Source organism: Miscanthus floridulus, chromosome 11 (assembly GCF_019320115.1).
Source record: "Miscanthus floridulus cultivar M001 chromosome 11, ASM1932011v1, whole genome shotgun sequence".
In the NCBI taxonomy this organism is placed as follows: Eukaryota; Viridiplantae; Streptophyta; class Magnoliopsida; order Poales; family Poaceae; genus Miscanthus; species Miscanthus floridulus.
In genome coordinates this window covers 29131722-29155936 of record NC_089590.1, presented here as the reverse complement: position 1 = coordinate 29155936, position 24215 = coordinate 29131722, and the positions used below count along the sequence as shown (strand labels likewise).

Genomic DNA, 24215 nt, shown 5'->3' with positions numbered 1-24215 from the left:
TCTTTTTTCTGAAAATTTATTTTGCAGTTTAAGCCTGGTGCAAGCGGTAGAGTCTTACCACCTGTGACCGGAAGGTCCCGGGTTCGAGTCGCGGTCTCCTCGCATTGCACAGGCGAGGGTAAGGCTTGCCACTAACACCCTTCTCCAGACCCTGCACAGAGCGGGAGCTCTCTGCACTGGGTACGCCCTTTATTGTGTTGAAAACTTGAAATTGAGTCTGTGCTTTTGCTAAACTGCACCTCCACGAAGATACCAACAAATAGTATGGTAGTGAAAAGTTAACCTATGAAGTTCCATTTGTTTTGCTGATTCTCTCGGAGTTTCCAATAATGCTCACCTCCATCCTTGCATTTTGTGGCTAATTTTTTTCTTAAAGAAATCACTTATGGTTGCTATCTAATTGGTGCTTTCTTCTCTGTTATTTTCAGTTTGGCAACAACTCAAGCAATAGAATCCTCTGTTTTTCAAGGCATACTATATGAGGCTAATGCTTAAGAATCAAATAATGGTCTTCAACAAGCTTCTTCATGATCAATCTGAGATTATGAATAAAGAGTTTTCTTCAGGTATCCTTTCTATGTCTCTTCCTAATGGCTCTAATTAGTATTTTCTAAATGACTAGACAAAATTAGATACATTCATTTGCAGCTTATCTAATCTTGTTTATGATTCTTTTTTTTAAAAAAAATTATATGTAAATGATCTGATGCATGGGCACATAATTTGAGGACAATTTAATATTTATGGATTTCAAATTTTGCTATCACAAATCATCAATATTCTTTCATTGCACTATGGCTTGTCATTTTGTCAATTACCATTGTTCATCTTGTTCTGAAAGCTCACAAGATTTTCAAATCTTTAAAATCATTTACCTTGTCCTGCATTTAACAACTGTCAATGGCACTTTCGTTGCACATGTATAAAGGATCAATGTTTTGCCATCTGCGTCCATGTGAATATGTTTGAAGTTCTCCTTTGGCTGACAAAAACGATCTGGATATCGAACCTTGATCTTTGCTCCCTCTGATTCCAACTGCAAGTTGTTGTAGGATCTCTGTTGGTCAAATAGTCAATTTAATTAATCATCAATATGTCAACATCGGTGTAGATTGAGAACATATAGTTAGTACTTCTGGATCTTCATTGAAAACACATTTGCATTGAGGGAGGGTTGTGTGGCCAGCTGGTCACAGGGGACATGCTAGAGTGCTGCTCTTTTATGCCTTCTTTAGAGGCCAGGACTCTCTACTCCCATTTTATAAAATTAGTTATAACATATATTTTTTTATTTGAGGCTACATATTTTCTTAGAAATCAAATGTCTAAATGGCACGTTTTATACTGTGGTGTTGATGGAGGTGTCGGCGGATGAAAGAGCAGACTCGTGAGGTGGACGACGTAAAGGAGACTCGAGCCGGTGACTGTTATCCTAGTTACCTCGTGCAGGAGCTCTATGGCCTGTGCAAGACTGCAAGGTGAGGTCGCTCCACATTATGGTCTGCCTTTTTTCTATTTCATTTTGAGCTGATTAGTTCACACATGTTGGGCCCCATTAGTTGATGCCTTGTGACAGGCCATTCGAAGTTACGAATAATTTTTCTTGCTATCTAGCACTAGTACGTCTTGTAATGCTGAAATTGCTTCCTGACCAGAATGTTCTAGTCAAGATGGCTTAAACTGATGCTCTTGTCAGTAATGTGAATGAATCCATAGTTCAATTTTTTTTTAAATGATGAATGTGTGACCTTAGTCCTTTGTGTTCTTAAGATTTATCTGCAGTAGATTATTATAGCCTTTATTCTCTGGTTTCATTACAACCATATACAGTTGTAGACTATTGTCCTATTTTATCTTGCTATATAATATATTTATTTCAATATGGTGCTCCCCTACTGGTTGTCTGTACTTGATTATTATTGCGTTTGGTCTCTGGTTTCATTACAACCATATATATTTTGCACAGCGATATTTAGTAAATACATAATTATTTAAAACCTGAAATTAAGTTGAGAATTCGTTAGCAGCTTTTTTTGTGCAGCCAAGATGTTCTCGAGCGGAGTCTCCTCCGCTTCCAGGGAGCGGCGGCTCCTCCCTTTTCTCGAGCGATGGCTGCTGTTGCTCCCATTATCTAGAGAAGCGGCATCGAATTCTCCCCAACTCTTTACAGTGGCTACCGCTCCCTATCATCCTGAGATGCGGCGTTGGCTGGTCCCCTATTTCTCGATTGGCGGCGGTGACCACACAAGTATTGGATGGCACCAGCAATCCAAATCTTGTCTGCTACAGCTTTTTCTCCAAATTGTTCCGGATTTCTTCGTATGAACTTCACAAATGAACTTTGTTGAGTTAGGTAGCCCGCTACCCTCTCCTTTATTCGACTCTCCTGTTCTGTTTGTTGATTACCAACATTGGTGGCGACTGTTTGTGCTTACCAATTTTTTGGTGATGCTGATGCATGCCTCGTGTTTGTGTCTATATTGAGGTCTCTCACATGTTTGGTCCAAGAGTGAGCTTTTTTTTATATTGGCAGATTGCTTATAATATTAAATTGCCTGCTTACATAGAAAACAAATCCACAAGTTGTCATTAATCCATTTAGAGAGTAATTAGGATTTATCCAAATGATACAATAACCGTTTTCAGTATGTGATTCCATCTTGTATAGCCATCTGTTAGTTGTGTATCTGTCGCATTATTATTCTGAACTTTCATTTAACATGCATGGCCTGAAATTGGGGACAGATATCTTTTTTTTGTTATAATGCAGCACAATTATCTCTGTTCTGATAGTTTGTCAGGCTGCAATGTTGCACCACTGGAATTTTCGGTTGTAAGCTGGCATCCCCAGCACAAGGTTCAAACTCACATTTGCTTTCAATATAAGCACAACATTTCCAAAACATGAAATAGTTCCTAGTTCAATCTTTACTTCAATTTTGTTATTAAATTAAGTGTAGTCTGTTTCGTATTAGTCTCATGTCCTGGACACCTCCGGAAATGGCAATTGTGAGCATGGGATTGGGATATTCATGCCTGGTGCAAGCGGTAGAGTCTTACCGCCTGTGACCGGAAGGTCCCGGGTTCGAGTCGCGGTCTCCTCGTATTGCACAGGCGAGGGTAAGGCTTGCCACTAACACCCTTCGTCAGACCCCGCACAGAGCGGGAGCTCTCTGCACTGGGTACTCCCTTTTTATGTATGCAAATCTTTGGCTTCTATCGGTGGTCCTTAGACTTCGTCAGTAGTGGTTGTGCGTTCTGGCATATGTTCCCTGGGTGATCATGTGCTTGAATGCTTTTGGTACCTTTTCGTTTATCCGCAGTTATGAACTGGAACTCTATGTAATTTCGTTGCCTTGGTAATGAAATTCGGTTGTACTGTTGTGGAAAAATATTCATGTATGCAAAACCTTCTCCATGCTCCTCTAAAGCTCATGTAATTTTTACTGATTATACAGTGGAACTTTTTTCTTTTCTTAGCTATCCATTTAATTTGACAGTCTCAAGAATGTTACTCCTGATTCAGTTCAGATCTTACTAGATAGGAACAGTAGTGCATATTGTATTTTTGATGCTTCTGTTTGTGAGTACAGGTATTAACTAAATCTGCTGTCAACTAGCTTTTTCCCCAATGGCTTGTTTGATCATGCAATCCACAGCTGATAATACAATGCATCGATGCATGCTTACAGCTTACTTTTTTTCAGTAAACCTGTACAGGTCACAAGAGCACCACACTCAGAGCAAGCTGACCACCATCTTCATGCTGGTTATTTGGGGGGTCCTAAATTGATTGCCCCACCGGAGCGAGGCATTGTATTACATGGTGACTACTATCTGGAAAAAAGGTATGCAGAGGTGATTTTATCACATCGTTTTATTGATTATCTAGTTAAACCTACCAATGTTTATATGCACACAAATGCCACTGGTTTTCTAGAGCTATATGACATGTTTGTGTATTTCCAGTTTATTTTCAGCTAATGTTTGTGAAATATTTGAAACACTCGTAGTTATAAATATAATTCTTGAATCGGAAAATACTAGTTAGCAATAAGAGAGCAATGGATACCACTGAGCTGATCATGGCAGCATCTTTGTTCGCACTACCAACTGCCATACTGTCTGTCCCCAGCCATGTCGGAGCAGTATTGCATCTTCCTTGCCTTTGTCCCATCACCAGAATTCCTTTTTAGTTCTGATTGATGTTGCCACTAAAGTAAGAAATCTCAGAAGTTCCCATTATCTCGAAGAAATATATCCTAGACCATATATCCTAGACCATTAAATCTTATTGTTCGAAGCATAAATATTATTTACTTAGATCAAAAAGGGTAATTTATCATGCCTACCTATTGGTTCATAAAAACTTGATTGTAGTTGGACAATAAATTCCTTTGGCCTCATGTATAAATAATTATCAAACCCTTACTATTTATTGTTGAAACCATAAAATATTGTTCATGTCTATTGTAAAACTCATGTCATGGCTACAATCCAGGAGGAATGCTAAGTCTGTTTATGCCTACTGCTTGTATCTATGACTGTCATGTCATGCTCTCGGATGGACAGGCGCCTGCAGGGTACAATGTGATCTGTGTCATCCCTGGTGTGGTGAGCACGATTGAGCTATTAAATTACCAAAATTACTAATGCCTAGTTCTTTTATTGCTTTGCTTCTTTGGGATATAATTTTTCTTGCTTTCCAGGTCAATACAGTACGCTTCTGCTAACTACGTTAGATTATTGGATTGCAATATGTCATTAAAGGTTTCACTAATTTATAGATGTGTAGTGGTTACTTCCTAAATTTGTTGTCAATCTGCCCATCTCATCATTTTGTTCTCACTGTTGGCAATGCCAACGACGCAACTCTTCATTGGAATTCTCATGGCAAGCGCATCTCTTCTTCGTGTTTCGCTTTGTTGTTGCAATCAATGTCATTCTTTTCATTTTTCTTTTTGGAATTGGCTTTCTGTTAGATGATCAGTCAATAGCATTGCCATTTTGCATTTGCTTGTGGAAATTGATATGGTTATATTCATGAATAATTATGTGGAGCTGCTATTCTTATAGTGGCCATCTAGTGCGGCATTCCTAGTTGCCAAATATCTATCAATTTTACAAATATTATCTTGCCACCTTATTATATCGGTTCTTTTCTGCAAGAGAGCGCAACATGTATCTGTGGGATGCTACTGCAACCAAGCTGGGCTATGGAGCTCTAGGTGGACGTTGGATCAGTTGGGGTTACGCTAGCTCCTGTCCTGCTCCACAAGGAGGTCGAAGTGTTGTTGCTTTAGTGCATATTCTTGTATTAGTTTCATATATGATGTTATGGAGTGATCACAAATGTCTGAATTTCGATTTGTAAATTTAGGTTTTTCAGTTCCCATGTCACACGTAGTATTATTTATTTAGGATCTGTTTACCAAGTTAGGAAAATATGATTTTTTTACAATTATGGATGCCATTATTTGTGACAAATGGAAACAAATTCTACCAGATGGTTAAATAACCGTCGTTTATAAAGGTAAATCTCTTTTTTTCAATCGCAAAAAAATATTCATGGTACTGAGCTATAAAATAATCTCGACTAAATATACACTTGATCATAAAAAAAGACTTTTCTAACCAAAAATACTGTTTGTCCAGCAGTCCTATTTCCAAAATTAAACCTGAGCAAATGAGAGAAACTGCACGGAGAAAAAACGTAAAAAGAAACACGGAGAAAAAACGTTAAAAACACACGGAGGAAAAAAAACTGCACGGAGAAAAAACTGGCGGACAAAAAAAAAATCGGTCAGAAAAATATCGATCGGAGACCGTCATGAGCGCGCGTAGGTGTGGCGTCGGCTTGGGCTGGCGTCGGCTTGGGCTGGTGTGGGATGGGTCTGGGTTAATACCGAATAACTATTCAGTATCCGAGTACCAAATATATATATATATATAATTATATCAAAATATATATCACTAAAGCAAATACAAGGAAAACAAATAGCTAGTCAATTAGCTTAAATTAGTGTTGAGTGCTCGGTTTTACACAGCAGGAAGGGAGGGGTTTGGCACCACGACGCACCTGGTGGGCGAGGCCGGAGATGAAGAGGTCGAGGAGGCTGGAGACGAAGGCGCAGGTGGAGACAATGTCGAGGCCAGAGAGACGAAGGCCGGCACTGATGGAGATAAGGGCGATGGAGCCGCCGCGCGTGCCGGAGATGAGGACGAGGACGCCGCCGTCAAGCGCAGGAGCCGATCGAGGACGGAGGGTGAGGCCACGCGCCGGAGCCGATCGAGGACGAGGGCGAGTCCGCGCGATGGAGCCGATCGAGGACGAGGGCGAGGCCGACCGCCGGAGACGAAGCCGACGAGGGCGCTGCCGCATGTCGGGGAGAGAGGATGAGGGTGATGCCGGTCGGATCGAGACGAAGAAGAGGGCAAGGCCGCGCGCGCCGGAGTCGAGGACGAGGACGAGGACGAGGGTGCCGCCGTGTGCGCCGGGGAGAGAGGACGAGAGAGAGGCCGCACGCGCCGAAGCCGAGGACGAGGGGAGGCCGGCCACCGGTGACGAGGGCGAGGACGCCGCTGCATGCGCCGGGGGCGAGGACGAGGACTAGGTCGGCCGAATCGAGATGAGGGAGAGGGCGAGGCTGTGCGCGCCGGAACGGAGGACGAGGGCGAGGTTGGCCGCCGGAGACGAGGACGAGGGCGCCGCCATGCGCACTGGGGAGAGAGGACAAGGGCAAGGCCGGCCAGATCGAGACGGGGGCAAGGGCAAGGCCGCGCGCGCCAGAGCTGAGGACCAGGGGAGGCTGGCCGTCGGAGACGATGACGAGGGCGCCACCGCGCGCGCCGGGGATGAGTACGAGGGAGAGGTCGGACGGGTGCACGGCGAGGGTGGCGAGCGGCGGGGTAGCGGGGAGCTCTCTGGGTGGCTTCGGAGAAAGAAGAAGAGGCGACGAGTATATGGACATTTTTAAATTTTAAATTTTAAATTTGAAAAATTCAAACAGTCTTCCTTGACAAAATGATTTCAAATAAAAAAGTTATCAACTACAAAGTTGTATAACTTTTCAAGATCTACAACTTTTATTTTGGTCATTTCTTCATCCAAAGTCATTTGAAAATTTTAAATATGAGACGCATGCGACATCGAAAACAATAATAATTAAAGATCTTAGAGAACCTTAGAATAAATATTTGGGGTACATAAAAATTACTTATACGATAACAAAGACCTAACAACAAAATTACATATACGATAACAAATGCCTTTCTCTGAGTAGGTCAATGTTACAATCAAAGTGTACCAACATATTATAAAATAACCATCTCAAAAACATTCTTCTAGCACCAAAGTAGGGTCAAATAGGTGCCGGAGGATGCGAGAGGTGGATGACGAATTACGCCTATTTGGATATGAAGGGGGGCGGTTGTGCGAGCTCCGATGAACCCATGCCTCTTGAAAGATAGTACATTCATGTCTTGAATAGATCCATCAACCTGCGGACAGCCCATTCATACATTGCATGGACAGACATTCCTTAGACAGTCCAGAGCACATCGCAGAGGATGGATCCATCAACGTACTAGATAGCCCATGCAACAATTATGTTGCATGGGCGTCACACCCAGCTTCTCCAGGCTTCGGCGTTGCTCCATCTTCAAAAACATTCTTCTAGTACATCTTGTGTGCATCATTGCTGACTACGTGTAATAAAATGTGTATGTAGAGGGCTTTTCTCCCATAGAGTGGCCATAAATGTGGATATGAAAATGGGCAAACAACAACGGATGGATTGGGATCGAATTAGGCACAAGAGACATGTCATCGTGGGAGATGAATGGCGCCCGCGGTGGCCGATCTTTTATAAGCCTGCGCAGCGGTGGTAGGTGGGATGAGTGGTGATCGCGCACGGTGGTAGTTGGGAGCAGTGGTCGGTGTGGTAGGTGGGGGAGTTTTAGTCCTAGTTTGTAAGAAAAATCGGGATTAAAGGTACCCTTTATTCTTGGTTTGTACTAGAAACCGGGACTAAAAGGTGCCCTTTAATCCCGGTTGATAGTACAAACCGGGACTAAAGGTCATTTTTTTTTGTTTGTGTTTATTATTCTGACAAAAATTCTTTGTGTTTTTATTTCTCTAATTTTTTTATTTACATATGCATTTTAATCCTATACAAGTTAAATTTCAATCCATACAACCATAATTAAAATGTCCATATAAATAAACCAAATGAAACATAATTAACTTGCATACAAACATAATTAAAATATTCATACAAATAAACCTAATTAAACATGCATAACCATTCGAATAAAACTAATTAAACATTACAATAGGAATAAACCTAATTAACACATGAACCCTACAATCTGGCTGCACCTCTAGCATGTCTCCACTACCAATAGTGTATGTCTTAGATACAGTAACCACGGTCATGGTCTATGTAATGCATGGTCCGCACTAAAACACTCTCTCTTGCCTCACAACGCCGAAGACATGGTACCCCATAGATGGAGCCTACTGTCGGACTATTCATGGCCCGGTTCTGCCTAAATCTCACGCAATACTAGATATCAGTTGTCATCCTCTGGCTCAGGTCTTCCACGTAGTCCCAGGCGTACCCCAGTCGCTCAATAGCTTGCGTGAGAATGGGCTGCATGCCGCATAGGTGAAATCATAGAGCAAATTCTGCAAGCGGACAAACAAAAAATATCAGGAAGCGCTCATATAATAATAAGAATAAATAAACATTACTTTGATATCATACACGACGTACCACATCCATTTGGTTGAATGTCGCATGCCTTTTGCTTACTCGCGGTAGGTCCAGATTATGCTCACGTAAAGCTTCTATCTTCAAGGATGAGAAATCAGGCATACGGTAGCCAATTCACTCAATTGCCTATAAACAAAGCAGCACGACATCGATCTGGATGCCTGTCTTGGTCGGCATCTGTCGTCCAGTCTACACGATGTCTTGGCGCATATCATCATTGTACCTAATGGGGATGTCGAAGGCGAGATTACATGTCCATAACTCACCACCTTCATCATTGATGACCTCACTTGTTGTCGTCTCGAAGATGTCCCAAACCCCGAGCAGCCATAGTGCTGATTCCAGCTACTTGACCGATTTTATAATCTATGGCATATGCAACAATCATGTTATGAATGAATGAATATATATATATATATATATATATATATATATATATATATATATATATATATATATATATATATATATATATATTATATTAGCACGCAAAACTTAAAATATTCCATACTATTGATGGGTCTGGGTAACACGGAACGGCCCTATCTGGCGATGGCGTGAAAGGAAGATTGCCATGGTGAAAACCTGGTTCTAGTGGCTAGGGAAGTCCACCGCCGTTCATCATAACTAAAAAACTAAAAAAAACATCCCAATAAATATAGAACTCCCATATGAATATACCATGCAACAATATATATTAGAGAAACATATAAAAATAAATCATCAAGATATATATATATATATATATGCATGGCAAGTAAACTTAAACATTTTGCAACCATTTTGCACCCTACTTGTTGGCACATTTTTTAACGATTATTAACTCTCATCGAGAACTAATGTTGCTAATAAAGATCTAGAAAACTATAAATGTTTAAGGTTATGTAGAAATGATGTATAAATAAAAATAAAACCCACCATTATTATTCCTAATCTAAAAAACCACATATTTTGGTGTTTATTACTAAATCATGAAATGATCTACATTATTAGCAATGAAAGATTAGAAGATGAAGTTGCTAACCTTTAGAAGATTGAAGATGAATGAAGCCGACGGCCGAGAACAAAAACTGCTTGCTCCCCCAAGCAAGAACACAGATGAACACACGCGCACAAGCAAAGACCAATAATTGAATTGATGTCTTGGGCTGGGAGACCGTGTTGAACTGTATATATAGTGGGGACATTTAGTCCCGGTTGGTGGAGCCTACTAGGACTAAAGGGTCATCATTTAGTCCCGGTTGGAGCCACCACCTAAAATAATAAGGCCATCAGGACCTTTGGTCCCGGTTGGCGGTTCAAACTAGGATTGAAAGTCGACCTTTAGTCTTGGTTGGAGCCATAGACTGGGACTAAATGTCCCCCCTAGAAAAGTCTGTTGATGAGATTCTAACATATGGGTATGTTACGTCTCGGGTCCAACGGTTCCCGACAGAAGAAGACCCCTGACCGATCCCTCTAGGATCGCTCGGGGGCTATACCCATCGGGTACACTCGCGCGCACCCTCTAGTGAAGAAACCCGACCGAGCCTGACTATGTCGCGGCCTCTGCTCAAGGCTCAGGGGCTCGCCTGAGCCTCAGGCTCCCAATCTACAAGACACCCAGGCCCAACCCTTGGCTCCTACCCGACTAATGATGCCAGCCAAGGCCCGAACACAAGAAGACACGCCTTGAGCTACCGAGCCTCAGGGGCTCCCCGACGCAGCCCCTTGGGCATGGCATTGTTGACCACTTCCCTAATAAGGTCACGCATGGGGTGTGACACAAGAAGACAAAGCTTCTCCGTGGCCTCCAAGGGATTGGGGGGCTCCTAGGCCCGCACGTCAGCCCCTCGAGCCGGCCTCCTTCGCCACCAAGAAGACTCTAGAAGGCACACCTGGGGGAGGCCAGTCCAAGCCGACACAGCGTGTTAGAACAGAGCAGCTGGACAATGCCCAAGGCTTCTTTGGCTGCACGACACCACTATGGTCCACAACGCATCACTGCAAGGCCGTCCTAGACTCCGGCGCATGTAGACCGTAAACTCATTCTCCCAAACTACCATATACCCGACCTATCTCGTTATATAAGGGATTAGGTCGGACCTCAGAGGGGAGAGGATCCAAAGATAGATAATTCCATTTCATCCATAGGCCTCTGCTTAGCACCAAGAGCAAGGCAACCCAGAGAGGGGCACCGAGAGCTCCTCCATCGCATCCCATCATCTTCCTCCTCTCTGATGAGGGGAACACTCCACCGATGGCGAGGCAACCTCAGGATTAGCACTGAGCTAACCCCCTACCAAATCTCTATCTTCCTCCTGTACACTCTGTTGTAACCCCCCAATTTGGGGTGCTTTTGAGTATAAGGATCATCAGCTGCTGGACATAGGGCACCGATTGGCCCGAACCAGGATAAACCGTTGCGTCCTCCCGCCCTCTCCTCTATGAAAGAAAGCAGCACCAGAACCAAGTTGGGGAGGTAGAACCAGTTCTCCCACTAGTGCGCTTGGCCGCTAAACCCTAGTGGACTAGCGAGGGCAAGGTACCGGCCAGCAGCATGCGAACGCACCTAGATCTAGGCACCCCCAGCCACCAAGAACGTGCCACTAGGGAACGACAGCACCACCTAGAGCACCCACCTCCACAAAGTGAAACAAGGAGTGATCCCCAAGAAGGCCTCACACAGCGTGATGAAGGTCAGGATGTGGAGGATCCCCTTTGGCGTCAGGTCATTAAGATGGATGTCGTAGAAGAATAGAAGGCCATGTGTGAAGGGGTGTAGGGGAAGGCCGAGCCCCAACTGGTGGTAGTCAGTGAAGGAGACGATCTCCTAGTCACCGGGTGCCGACGCCAGCACCCTGGTGGTGGGCTGGCGCCAGGGTGTTGTTTGGGGCTAGCCCACCCTCCTCCATCCTCTGGATCTCTGCTTTGGTCACCTCTAAAGGCTACCATTCTGCCATGGGGGAGGGGGCAAGCAGAAGCAAGAGGCGGCGAGTGGGCGTACGTGGGCAGGCAAAAGCTGAGTTTTTGGAAGGGGAAGGTTTTGCCAAAAGAAAAAGGTAACTCCCCCTCTCTGCCTCCTCTATCTCCACCTTAGTACTCTACGAACAGCAGCTGCCATGCTCCCACGATCCCACGCTAAAGGCTATAGTTTGGTTTTTGGTGAATTGATGAAACCCTATGTGCTAACCTAGTTTATCAAAGTAATTATGAGATAGGTGGCACATTGCAAGTGGTGAAGCAAATGAAGATCATGACATGATGATGGTGATGCCATGGTGATGATCAAGTGCTTAGGCTTGGAAAAGAAGAAAGAGAAAAATAAAAAGCTCTGGGCAAAGGTGAAATTAATATGAGCTTTTCGGTTTAGTGATCAAGACACTTAGCGAGTGTGATCACATTTAGGATCGATAGCCATACTATTAAGAGGGGTGAAACTCATATCGAACTGTAGTTATCAAAGTGCGACTAGATGCTCTAACTTATTGCATATGTATTTAGGAACTAGTGGAAAGCTAACACCCTTGAAGATGTTTGTGAAAATATGCTAACACATGTGCACAAGGTGATACACTTGGTGGTTGGCACATTTGAGCAAGGGTGGAGAAGTTAGTGAAGTAAAGGAGGTGATTGTCACTATGAAACAGTGACCAAACGCCGGTCACATGGTGACTGGACTCAGGGGAGTAGCGTCCGGTCATTTATAAAATCAGTGGTGTGCTCGGGCTACTCTTGGCCTGAGATCGGACATAGGTGACCAGACTCTGACTGAATACTGTTCAACGTCCGGTCCTACTAACGTGGCGGCACATAGAGAGGAGGACCGGATGCTGTGTTGGGATCGGTCGAGGTACACCGGACGCGTCCGATCGAGAAAATGCGGCTCTAGATGCTCTTTGGAAGTGACCAAACTCCACGTTATTGGAGCATCCGGTCATTCCATCAGTGCGTCTAGTCGCTGGGTGTTGGTCCACAGGCGCGTGAGGACCTGACGCGGGCGTGGTGCATCCGGTCAGCTTGCCTACACGTCTGGTCACAACTTAAGTGCACTGATGACCATTGAGATCGGACGATCAGCATTTGAAGCCAAGGACACGTGGCAAAAATCTGAGGACCGGACGCTGGGTCCTACGTCTGGTCAATCTAACCGGCGCGTCCGGTCAGCCCAAATTTCAGAGGACTAAGAAGCCAACGTCTCTATTTCATTTGGGGCTCTATTTAAAGGCATGTGGCCGGCTCTAGCTCTGACTATTGGCCATTTGTATTGACATAGCAACCTTGTGAGCTTAGCCAAAGCCCTCCCACTCATCTCCATCATTGATTCATTATCTTTGTGAGATTGGGAGAGAATTCAAGTGCATTGCTTGAGTGATTGCATCTAGAGGCACTTGGTGTTCGTGTTTTGCTGTGGGATTCACTTGTTACTCTTGGTGGTTGCCACCACCTAGATGGCTTAGAGCAGCGAGGATCATCGAGCGGAGGTTGGTGATTGTCTCCGGCTTAAATCGCGGTGATTGTGAGGGGTCTGGTGCCTTCCCGGTGGAGCGGCGAAAGGTAACTCTAGTGGATTGCTCATGTCATTGAGTTACCTCACTTGTGGGTAGATTCTTGTGGTGTCCAATTATGTGGACGAGGTTTGTGCAACACCTCTTAGCCGCCGAACCACCAATTGTTGGTCGACACAATGGGGACTAGTGTGCCGGCAAGCACGTGAACCTCAGGAGAAAAAATTGGTTGTCTCTTGCCCCTTTGGTGTTCTCTCGGTGATTGAATTGGTATTCATCTTGTGATTGGTTCACCCTTTTATGCGGTGGTATAATCACCCTATGAACTCATTTAAATTCTCGCAAACTAGTTGTAGCAATCTCTTTAGTGTAGCTAGAATTGAGAGCTTGCTTTGTAGTTTAAGTTTATCTAGTGGAGCACTTTAGTGTAGCAAGTGTGAGAGATCTTAGTGAGTAGTGACTTAGCAAATTATGTGTCTAGTGATCATAGTAACTAGAATTGTTGGATAGGTGACTTGCAACTCTTGTAGAGCTAGAGCAAGTTTGCATTTTGCTATTTGTCATACTAATCAAATTGCTCTAGTTGGTTTATAGATTTTTAAATAGACTATTCACCCCCCCCCCCCTCTGGTCATATTAGGACCTTTCAAGTGGTATCGGAGCCATGGTCACCGTTTGATTGAAGGCTTAACAACCTTGGTGTCAAATTGTGGCTCAAGTTGTGTTCAACCATGTGGGCGGCAAACCACCATTCTTTGATGGCACATGCTATAATTATTGGAAGAGAAAGATGAAGATGTATCTTGGTTTAATCAATGATCAAGTATGGGATGTGACCAAGAGTGACTATGTTGTCATTGATCCTAACAATCTCACCAACCAAGACAAGACCAATAAGCAATGCAATACAATGGCTCTCAACACCATATACAATGCCATTGATTCTAAGGTGTTTGAGGAAATCAAGGATTATGATAGAGCTAATGAGATGTGGAAGAGATTGGAGGAAACATATGAGGGCTCACCAGCGGTGAAGAGTGCCAAGTTGTATATTCTCAAGGACAAGTTGACAAGCTTTAAGATGAAGGAAGATGAAAGTATTTCGGAGATGTTCCATCGATTGCAAGTGATTGTCAATGATTTGAAGGCATTGGGAGAGAAGATCAATGATGATGATGTCTCTCATCGGTTCTTGATGTGCCTACCTCCAAGATTTGAGATGTTGAGATTGCTTATCATAAGAGGAGGATTGAAGGAGATTACCTCTAACCAAGTACTAGATGATGTCATGACACAAGAGACATACCGTGTGGAAAGGGATGGGGTTGACAAGGATGACAAGAAGGAAGATGAAGACAAGAAGAAGAAGAGTGTAGCATTCAAGGCGAGCTCATCATCTAAGAACAAGGGCAAGTCCAAGAAAGAATCAAGTGATGATGATGATCTTAGTGACATTGATGAGAGGCCATGGCTCTATTTGTGCGCAAGATGGGAAAATTCATGAAGAAGAAGGGCTATGGTGCAAGAAAGAGAAGAGATCACACCAAAAGAAAAGAATATGTGAGAAGATGCTACAATTACAAAAGCCCCGATCACATTGTAGCGGATTATCCCTACAATAGTGACAATGATGAGGATGAGAAGAAAAAGCACAAGAAGGACAAGAGGGAAAAGGAGAAGAAGGAGAAGAAGATGACCTTCCAAAAGAAGAAGAAGGGTGGAGGCTATGTGGTCACTTGGGATAGGGATGGCTCTTCGGATAGTGATGGCTGTAGTGATGATGACAAGAAATCTATCAAGAAAGCACTAGCAAGCATCGTCATCAACAACAAGCCTTCCATCTTTGACACTCCATCGACATGCCTCATGGCAAAGCCTACCAAGGTAAAATATGATGTGAGTGATGATGATTGTGAAAGTGATGATTGTAGGAGTGATGATGATGATGAGTACACCAAGGAGGAGCTCTTGGACATGTGTGAGCAAGTGCACACTTGCTTCGAGATGAAGAGAATGGAGTGCAAAGAATTGCGCAAGAAAGTCAAATTTCTTGAGCAATCCTTTGATGAGCTCAATGCCACTCATGAGAGGCTAATGGAAGCCCATGAGAAGCTTGGCAAAGCTCACTCTAAGCTTGAAAAGGCTCACTCCTATCTCATCGAGCAAGTTGAGAAGGAGGAAGCCAAGAAGGAGCAAGTCATTGTGTCTTGTGATGTTAGACTAACATGTGATATTATTGATGAATATTTTTATGAGTCCATTGTTGTTGCTCCCACTAACCCTTCTTGTAGCACTACTACTTCTACTTCACCTTTGAGTGATGGTTTCACTTGTGATGCCTCACTAATGGTGGAAAATGAGACCCTCAAGAAGGAGGTGAATGAGCTCACTCGTGCCTTAGGTAATGCCCATGGTGGAGATGCCCGCTTGCTAAAGTGCTTGGGTAGCCAAAGATTTTCTCTCAACAAAAGGGGACTAGGCTATACCCCTAAGAAAGGCAAGGCATCCTTTGTCACCCCCAAAGCTAGCTTTGTGAAGGGCAATGGTCGGTTTTGCAATAAATGCAAGCAAGTTGGGCATATAGAGCAATATTACAAGACTAACAAGAACAAGCAACCTAATGTATCCTCAATTAGATTTGATTCTTATTAAATGCTTGTTAAGGGTGCCAATGGTGTGAAAGCTAAGTTCATTGGTACACCAATTGTGGGCCTAAAGAAGAAGGCCATTTGGGTACCAAAGTCCTTGGTAACTAACCTTCAAGGACCCAAGCAAGTTTGGGTACCTAAAAAGAATTTATCTTCTTTTATAGGTCAATTATAAAGTCAGAGGAAGGCATTGAGTGCTTGATAGTGGGTGCACACAATACATGATCAGTGATTCAAGAATGTTCAATTCAATCAATGAAAATGAGAGCAATGGGATTGATAGTATCACATTTGGTGACAATGGCAAAGGCAAGGTCAAAGGGCTTGGTAAGATTGCAATATCTAATGACATGAGCATATCCAATGTGTTGCTAGTAGAGAGCTTGAACTTCAATTTGCTATCCATGGCTCAATTGTGTGATCTTGGATTCAAATGCATATTTAGGGTAGATGATGTAGAGATCATAAGTGTAGATGGCTCTAACTTGATCTTCAAGGGCTTTAGATATGAGAATCTATACTTGGTTGATTTCAATGCTAGTGAAACTCAATTATTTACATGTTTGTTTACTAAGTCTAGCATGGGTTGGTTATGGCATAGAAGGCTTGGTCATGTTGGAATGAAACAATTAAACAAGTTGATCAAGTATGACTTAGTTAGAGGCTTGAAAGATGTCACATTTGAGAAGGATAAGCTATGTAGTGCATGTCAAGCCAAAAAGCAAGTTGGTAACACACATCCTAAGAAGAGCATGATGAGCACATCTAAGGCATTTGAGTTGTTGCATATGGACTTGTTTGGACCAACCACATACACTAGCATTGGTGGAAACAAATACAGATTTATGATTGTGGATGATTTCACTAGATACACATGGGTGTTCTTTCTTGTTGACAAGAGTGATGTGTTTGCAACCTTGACATTCATCAAGAGAATTCATAATGAGATTGAAACAACCATCAAGAAAGTGAGAAGTGACAATGGAAGTGAGTTCAAAAACACAATAGTGGATGATTTGTGTGATGAGTTTGGAATTAGGCATTAACTTTTGGCCAAGTACACTCCACAATCAAATGACCTAGTTGAAAGAAAGAATAGAACTTTGATTGACATGACAAGATCAATGTTGAGTGAGTACAATGTGAGTCATTCATTTTGGGCCAAAGCAATCAACATGGCTTGCTACTATAGCAACCGACTCTATTGTCACCCCATGATGGAGAAGACACCTTATGAGCTATTGAATGGAAGAAAGCCCAACATAGCATACTTTGGGGGTTTTTGGTTGCAAATGCTACATATTGAAGAAAGGCACTAGATTGAGCAAGTTTGAAAAGAAATGTGATTAAGGTTTCTTGCTTGGTTACTCCACTACTAGCAAGGCATATAGAGTTTGGAATTTGGCTAGTGGTACTCTTGAGGAAGTTCATTATGTGGAATTTGATGAAACCAATGGTTCCCAAGAGGAAGATGAGAATCTAGATGATGTGAGAGGCACTCAAGGTCAATGCAATGAAGAACATGGACATTGGTGATATAAGACCTAGAGAGGTGATTGATGTTGAAGATGACAAGAATCAAGTGCTCTCTAACTCAAATGTACAAGCTAGTGGTTCTCAAGATCAAAGTCAAGCAAGTGCTAGTGTTGACAAAGTGCAAGATCAACAACAAGTGGCTAGTTCATCATCTCAACCAAATCATCAATCAAATGCAAGCAATCAAGTGCAAGTGCTCCAACCAACCAATGTCACAAGAGATCATTCTTTGGACTCTATAATTGGTGATATCTTTAGAGATGTACAAACAAGATCTAGATTGGCATCATTTTGTGAACATTTCTCATTTGTGTCATCCATTGAACCTAAGAAGATAGATGAAGCTTTGAAGGATGTTGATTGGGTCAATGATATGCATGAAGAGCTAAACAACTTCAAGAGAAATCAGGTATGGGAGTTAGTTAAGAGGCCTATGGATCATAATGTAATTGGAACCAAGTGGGTCTTTCAGAACAAGCAAGATCAAGATGGGGTAGTAGTAAGGAACAAAGCAAGATTAGTGGCTCAAGGTTACACTCAAGTTGAAGGTCTTGACTTTGGAGAAACATATACCCCGGTTGCAAGATTGGAAGCAATTAGGATCTTGTTAGCCTATGCTTGTGCCCATAACATCAAGTTGTACCAAATGGATATGAAGAGTGCGTTTCTCAATGGGTACATCAATGAGCTTGTGTATGTTGAGCAATCTCTCGGTTTTGAAGATGAGAAGAAACCCAACCATATTTACAAGTTGAGAAAGGCTTTGTATGGATTGAAACAAGCACCAAGAGCATGGTATGAGAGATTGAGGGATTTCCAACTCTCTAAGGGATTCAAGATGGGAAAGGTTGACACCACTCTCTTCACCAAGAAGCTTGACAATGACTTGTTTGTATTGCAAATCTATGTTGATGATATCATATTTGGGTCAACCAATCAAGATTTTTGTGAGGAGTTTGGCAAGATGATGGCAAGTGAGTTTGAGATGTCCATGATTGAGAGCTTAGTTACTTCCTTGGTCTTTAAATCAAGCAATGAAGAATGACACATTTGTGAGTCAAGGCAAGTACATCAAAGACATGCTCAAGAGTTTGGAATGGATGATGCTAAAGTTATTAGTACACCAATGGGGACAAATGGAAGCTTGGATAGTGATGCTAGTGGCAACATAGTGGATCAAAAATGTATCGGTCTATGATTGGAAGCCTACTCTATGTGACCGCATAAAGGCCGGATGTGATGTTTAGTGTATGCATGTGTTCTAGATTTCAAGCCTCACCAAGAGAAAGTCATTTGAAGGCAACAAAGAGAATATTGAGATACTTGAAGCATACACAAAATGTTGGATTGTGGTATCCCAAAGGAGCAAGATTTGAGTTGATTGGATATTCGGACTCCGATTATGCGAGATGCAAAGTTGAGAGAAAGAGCACATCGGGCATATGTTAACTATTGGGAAGATCACTTGTGTCTTGGTCATCAAAGAAGCAAAATAGTGTAGCACTTTCAACCATCAAAGTGGAGTACATTTCAGCCGGTAGTTATTGTGTTCAATTACTTTGGATGAAGGCTACTTTGAGTGACTTTGGAATTAAATTCAAGCAAGTGCCATTGCTATGTGACAATGAGAGTGTTGTAAAGCTCACCAACAACCCGGTTCAACATTCAAGAACAAAGCATATAGATGTTCACCATCATTTCATAAGAGATCACCAACAAAAAGGGGATATTTGTATTGAGAGTGTTGGCGCCGATGATCAACTTGCTGATATATTCACCAAGCCACTTGATGAGAAGAGGTTTTGCAAGCTAAGGAATGAATTGAACATACTTGACTTCTCCAATATGTGTTGATGCAACCCCATTATATGACATGCCTCTCCTTCGAGCAAAGCAAGGTAAAGTTGATTGACATGTCATTCATCCATTGCCAAGGACTTGTTTAGTGCATCTAGTCATTCCTATCTTGTCTTAGGCTCATTCATGAAAATTAAAAGAATTTGATGCTTGTATGGTACCACTATTGCTTGTATGCTTGAAATAATCTAGTGGTAGCATATGACATGTTTGTGGGCTTGTAAACCTAGTGCTTAATCTAGAAAATGAGCTATCAATGTTTAACTCAACATGGTGCATGATAACCCTCTTTTGGAGGTGTGAAGAAGCTTGCCCTTGGATCAAACCGAGTTAAATATCTTTTGCATGTGATCTAGATTGAACCAAATTGGGAAAATGATTCTCACTTCACATGGTTTCACCCCAACCTATCTAAAATTTGAACTCGCCTTTTATGCTAATTGTTGACAAAGGGGGAGAGAAATTCACAAAGATAGTAAGATAGGGGGAGCGGGAGCAAACAAATGAAATGACATTGTAAGGGGATCAATCAAAATTGTACACAAGTAGGGGGAGCAAGCTCATAAACTTGTATGTTGCATTTGAATGTGCATTACATATGTTTGCTTGCATGGCACAAGTTCTTAAATTCCCTATCCATGCTTGTGTGGTGTATGCTAGTTTTTAGAAAATGATTGATGAAATGAAAACTAGCATGCATACGAAGAGTAACTAGACTTGTGTTTTTCATATAAAAACTAGACCCTTTCATATAATATTGATCTCATGGGGTATTCTAGTTTTTGTGTATGTCTAGTTACTAATGGTGCTAAGAATGGTATATTGGTGCACTCCGATTGGTATCATGCTTTAAAGGTCTATCTTTTATACCTTAGCATCATTTGGTAGACATTGTCTTCTATATTTCCTATCTAAGCATATGTGCAAGCTTCAATCCAAACTCTTAGCACATATGTAGGGGGAGCAGTCGCTACCATATGGGATTCATGAAACTTGTCCATATCCTTTTACATATGGTAAATATGCTTGGGCAAGCAAAATGGATTCAATCGAATTTCAATTCATATCTTTGTGAAAGGGTTGTCATCAATTACCAAAAAGGGGGAGATTGAAGGCTCTAGTTTGGTTTTTGGTGAATTGATGAAACCCTATGTGCTAACCTAGTTTATCAAAGTGATTATGACATAGGTGGCACATTGCAAGTGGTGAAGCAAATGAAGATCATGACATGATGATGGTGATGCCATGGTGATGATCAAGTGCTTGAACGTGGAAAAGAAGAAAGAGAAAAATAAAAAGCTCAAGGCAAAGATGAAATTGATAGGAGCTTTTCGGTTTAGTGATCAAGACACTTAGTGAGTGTGATCACATTTAGGATTGATAGCTATACTATTAAGAGGGGTGAAACTCGTATCAAAATGCGGTTATCAAAGTGCCACTAGATGCTCTAACTTTTTGCATATGTATTTAGGAACTAGTGGAAAGCTAACACCCTTGAAGATATTTGTGAAAATATGCTAACACATGTGCACAAGGTGATACACTTGGTGGTTGGCACATTTGAGCAAGGGTGGTGAAGTTAGTGAAGTAAAGGAGGTGATTGTCACTGCAAAACAATGACCGGACGCCGATCATGTGGTGACCAGACTCGGGGGAGCAGCATCCGGTCATTTATACAAATCAGTAGTGTGCTTGGGCTACTCTCGGCCTGAGACCGGACATAGGTGACTGGACTCTGGCTGAACACTATTCAACATCCAGTCCTGCTGATGTGGCAATGCGTAGAGAAGAGGAGGAGGACCAGATGTTGTGCTGGGTCCAATCGAGGTACACCGGACGTGTCCGATCAAGAAAATGCGACTCTGGATGCTCTCTGGAAGTGACCAGACTCTACGTTATTGGAGCGTCTAGTCATTCCATTGGTGCGCCCAGTCACAAGGTGTTTGTGTGTAAGCGCGTGAGGACCTAACGCGGGCATGGTGCATCTGGTCAGCTTGCCTGCACGTCCAGTCACAACTTAAGTGCACTGATGACCGTTGAGATCGGGCGATCAACATTTGAAGCTAGGGACACATGGTGAAAATCTGAGGACCGGACGCTGGGGTCATGCGTCCGATCAGCCTAAATTTCAAAGGACTGATGTGAGGGTATGGCCCCTGGTATCCACAAGACAAGACATGGGTCGCACCATCAGAGGTGGCCTGACTCACAAGATTAAGGCATGCACGGCGCTGCTCGACGTGCACCGCAAGATATTGTATAGTACCAAATAGGCTACTTTCCTTGTAACCCTACCCCTCCAGAGCATATAAGGAGAGGCAGGGGTCCTCTAGTGGACACGATCCATACATCTCAATGCAATACATCAGAACACAGGATGTAGGTATTACGTCATACTGACGGCCGAACCTGTCTAAATCTTGTGTCTTGGTGCTTGTATTACCATCTCGCTCCTGATCTCGCTCACCTCTATGACAAATCTACCATCATGGGATACCCCTTGGTGGACTACCGAGCATCTTTTATCGACAGTTGGCATGCTAGGTAGGGGTGTGCGCTTGATCCATGGCGAGCCAGATGGACCTCAAATCAACAGCGCGTTCTCGTCATCAATCTCGTGGAGATCCATGACGGTCCACGACGATGACGACGATTCATTGCTGGCTACATCAGCCCCCATGACTACAGATCTAATCTCAAAACTGCCTCCGAGGTTGCCTTCATCAACAACTCACCGCCCGCTTCCTCACTACCAGAGGAGGCAGATCAACAACGACGATCTAATCATATCCATCGATCGGGTCGGTCTGAAGCTCGCCAATTGCCTCTCCATCGCTGAATCGGCTCTGGACACTCTGGTTTAGCGCCGACCACCCTTCGATCTAGATCTATCGGAGGCTGCTTGGGAAACTCCAGGGGTTATGGCCCTACCCTTTGGGTTCACCAACGCCGCCGCCGCTTACCAACATGCCCTGAGGGGTAGATTCGCCAACTAGGTTGAAGACGTCCATCCTCTCGCTGACCAGATAGCGCCATACGCCACCGACCAGACTTTCTGTCTAAAGCTAAGTCATGCTTTAATATTTTTCTAAATATTCTCCAGTCTCCATATATTGCCACAATGTCTCTCCGAACTGTTTTCTCCATGTTTGCTCTCCAAACGATTTTCCGAACCCCCAAACAGTCTTGTTGATGCTCGGACGCCTCCAGAGACGGCCCTGTCTCCGGCTCCTCCCTACACCTGCATGAGCGTCTGCCCTCTACATTATGGGTGGTCGGCAGCGGCTCCTTAGCGACGCTTATTCCTCCTACACGTGCATGGGCTCCATGCTCCGTGTTATGGTTAACAGGTTAGCTAGGGCTAGAGACTCAGCTACACACTAACTGTTCGGGTGGTTTATATTAAATACATCTTCGCTCCAATTGATCGCCAAGTGACATACGCTATTTTTTCTCCGGAGTTCATATATCCTTACATCATGTACTACCCATTCTACATGTTTGTATTATAGGATCATCGTCTAGGTGATCGGATCACCTGGTGCTCAGGCTTCTCTATCGATCAACTGGTCGGACCGCTTGGTTCATGGACTCTGTCACCGACTAGTTGATCAGACTGTTCGCCGGTCGCTTCTACTCAATGCTCACTTCACCACCGACCAGTTGACCAGACTGTCCGTCGCTCGTGCTTCATCACCAGCTACGCCAGGGACTCCTTAGCGCTCGGTTTCTTCATGCTCGAGGAGTAAGTGGGCACACTTCATCGCACGGACGTCGCCAGCTATGTCAGTGCTTGGACCTCGCCAGATTTGTCGGGAACTCTCAGTGCTCGAACATCGCCAGCGACGCTGGGGACTCCTCGCTCCTCGATGCTCGGTCATCACCAGTGACGTCGGGGGCTCCTCGCTCCTTAGTGCTCGGACATCGCCAGGGACGCCGGGGACTCCTCGCTCCTTGGTGCTCGGTCATCGCCAGCGACGCCGGGGACTCCTCGCTCCTCGGTGCTCGGTCATCACCAGCGATGTTGGGGACTCCTTGCTCCTCGGTGCTCGATCATCACCAGCAATGCTGGGGACTCCTCGCTCCTCGGTGCTCGGTCATCACTAGTGACATCGAGGACTCCTCACTCCTCGGTGCTCGGTCAACGCCAGCGACGCCGGGGACTCCTCGCTCCTCGGTACTTGGTCATCGCCAGCGATGCCGAGGACACCTCGCTCCTCGGTGCTTGGTCAATCGCCAGCGACGCCGGGGGCTCCTTGCTCCTCGGTGCTCGGACATCGCCAGCGACGCCGAGGACTCCTTGCTCCTCGGTGCTCGGACATCGCCAGCGACGTCAAGGACTCCTCGCTCCTCGGTGCTCAGTCATCGCCAGCGACACCGGGGACTCCTCGGTGCTCGATCATCGCCAACGACGCTAGGGACTCCTCGCTCCTCGGTGCTTGGACATCGCTAGTGACGTCGTGGACTCCTCACTCCTTGGTGCTTAGTCATCACTAGCGATGTCAGGGACTCCTCGCTCCTCGGTGCTTGGACATCGCTAGCGACGCTAGGGACTCCTCGCTCCTTGGTGCTTGGACATCACTAGCGACGCCGGGGACTCCTCGCTCATCGGTGCTCGAATAGTGCCAGTGACACCAGGGACTCCCTTGCTACTCGGATCTTGCAACGTCTCATTGATGTGCTATCAAGCTACTCCATGTTGTTCGGATTAGGATGCTGATCTTGGGCAGCATGTCTGGGGTCTTAATACGTGCATGTCAAACAACATCGGCAAGCTTTCAGACTTCTTTTCCTTTGACCCTGCTACAAGATTCATTCTTCATCTTCCAGCAGGCTCGGGGACTAAGTGGGCACACTTCACCTTGCGGTGAATGTGCGCTTTTCTTATCTTAAGGCTACACCTAGGGACT

General features: G+C 44.0%; 1 protein-coding gene and 2 long non-coding RNA genes across 4 annotated transcripts; all 3 read left to right on the top strand.

The window, feature by feature from the left end:
• The first annotated feature begins 298 nt into the window (after positions 1–298).
• Positions 299–2112, top strand: LOC136490896 (uncharacterized). The gene is made up of 3 exons (XR_010767902.1): positions 299–566; positions 1362–1478; positions 2042–2112. It is a non-coding gene; the product is annotated as an uncharacterized lncRNA (long non-coding RNA).
• A 28-nt stretch (positions 2113–2140) lies between these two features.
• Positions 2141–5850, top strand: LOC136494391 (uncharacterized). 2 transcript variants are annotated; one of them, XR_010768587.1, is made up of 3 exons: positions 2141–2353; positions 3708–4614; positions 5170–5850. It is a non-coding gene; the product is annotated as an uncharacterized lncRNA (long non-coding RNA). The 2 variants fall into 2 exon arrangements; XR_010768588.1 differs by having other exon boundaries at positions 2141–3848; positions 4502–4614.
• A 248-nt stretch (positions 5851–6098) lies between these two features.
• Positions 6099–6614, top strand: LOC136491744 (uncharacterized). The gene has a single exon (XM_066487991.1). The coding sequence runs from the start codon at positions 6099–6101 to the stop codon at positions 6612–6614; it is 516 nt and encodes a 171-aa protein (XP_066344088.1).
• The last annotated feature ends 17601 nt before the right edge of the window (positions 6615–24215 follow it).

Excerpts from the sequence above, each read along its gene's own strand:
- LOC136491744 (XM_066487991.1), top strand. The coding sequence starts at position 6,099 with ATGAAGAGGTCGAGGAGGCTGGAGACGAAGGCGCAGGTGGAGACAATG.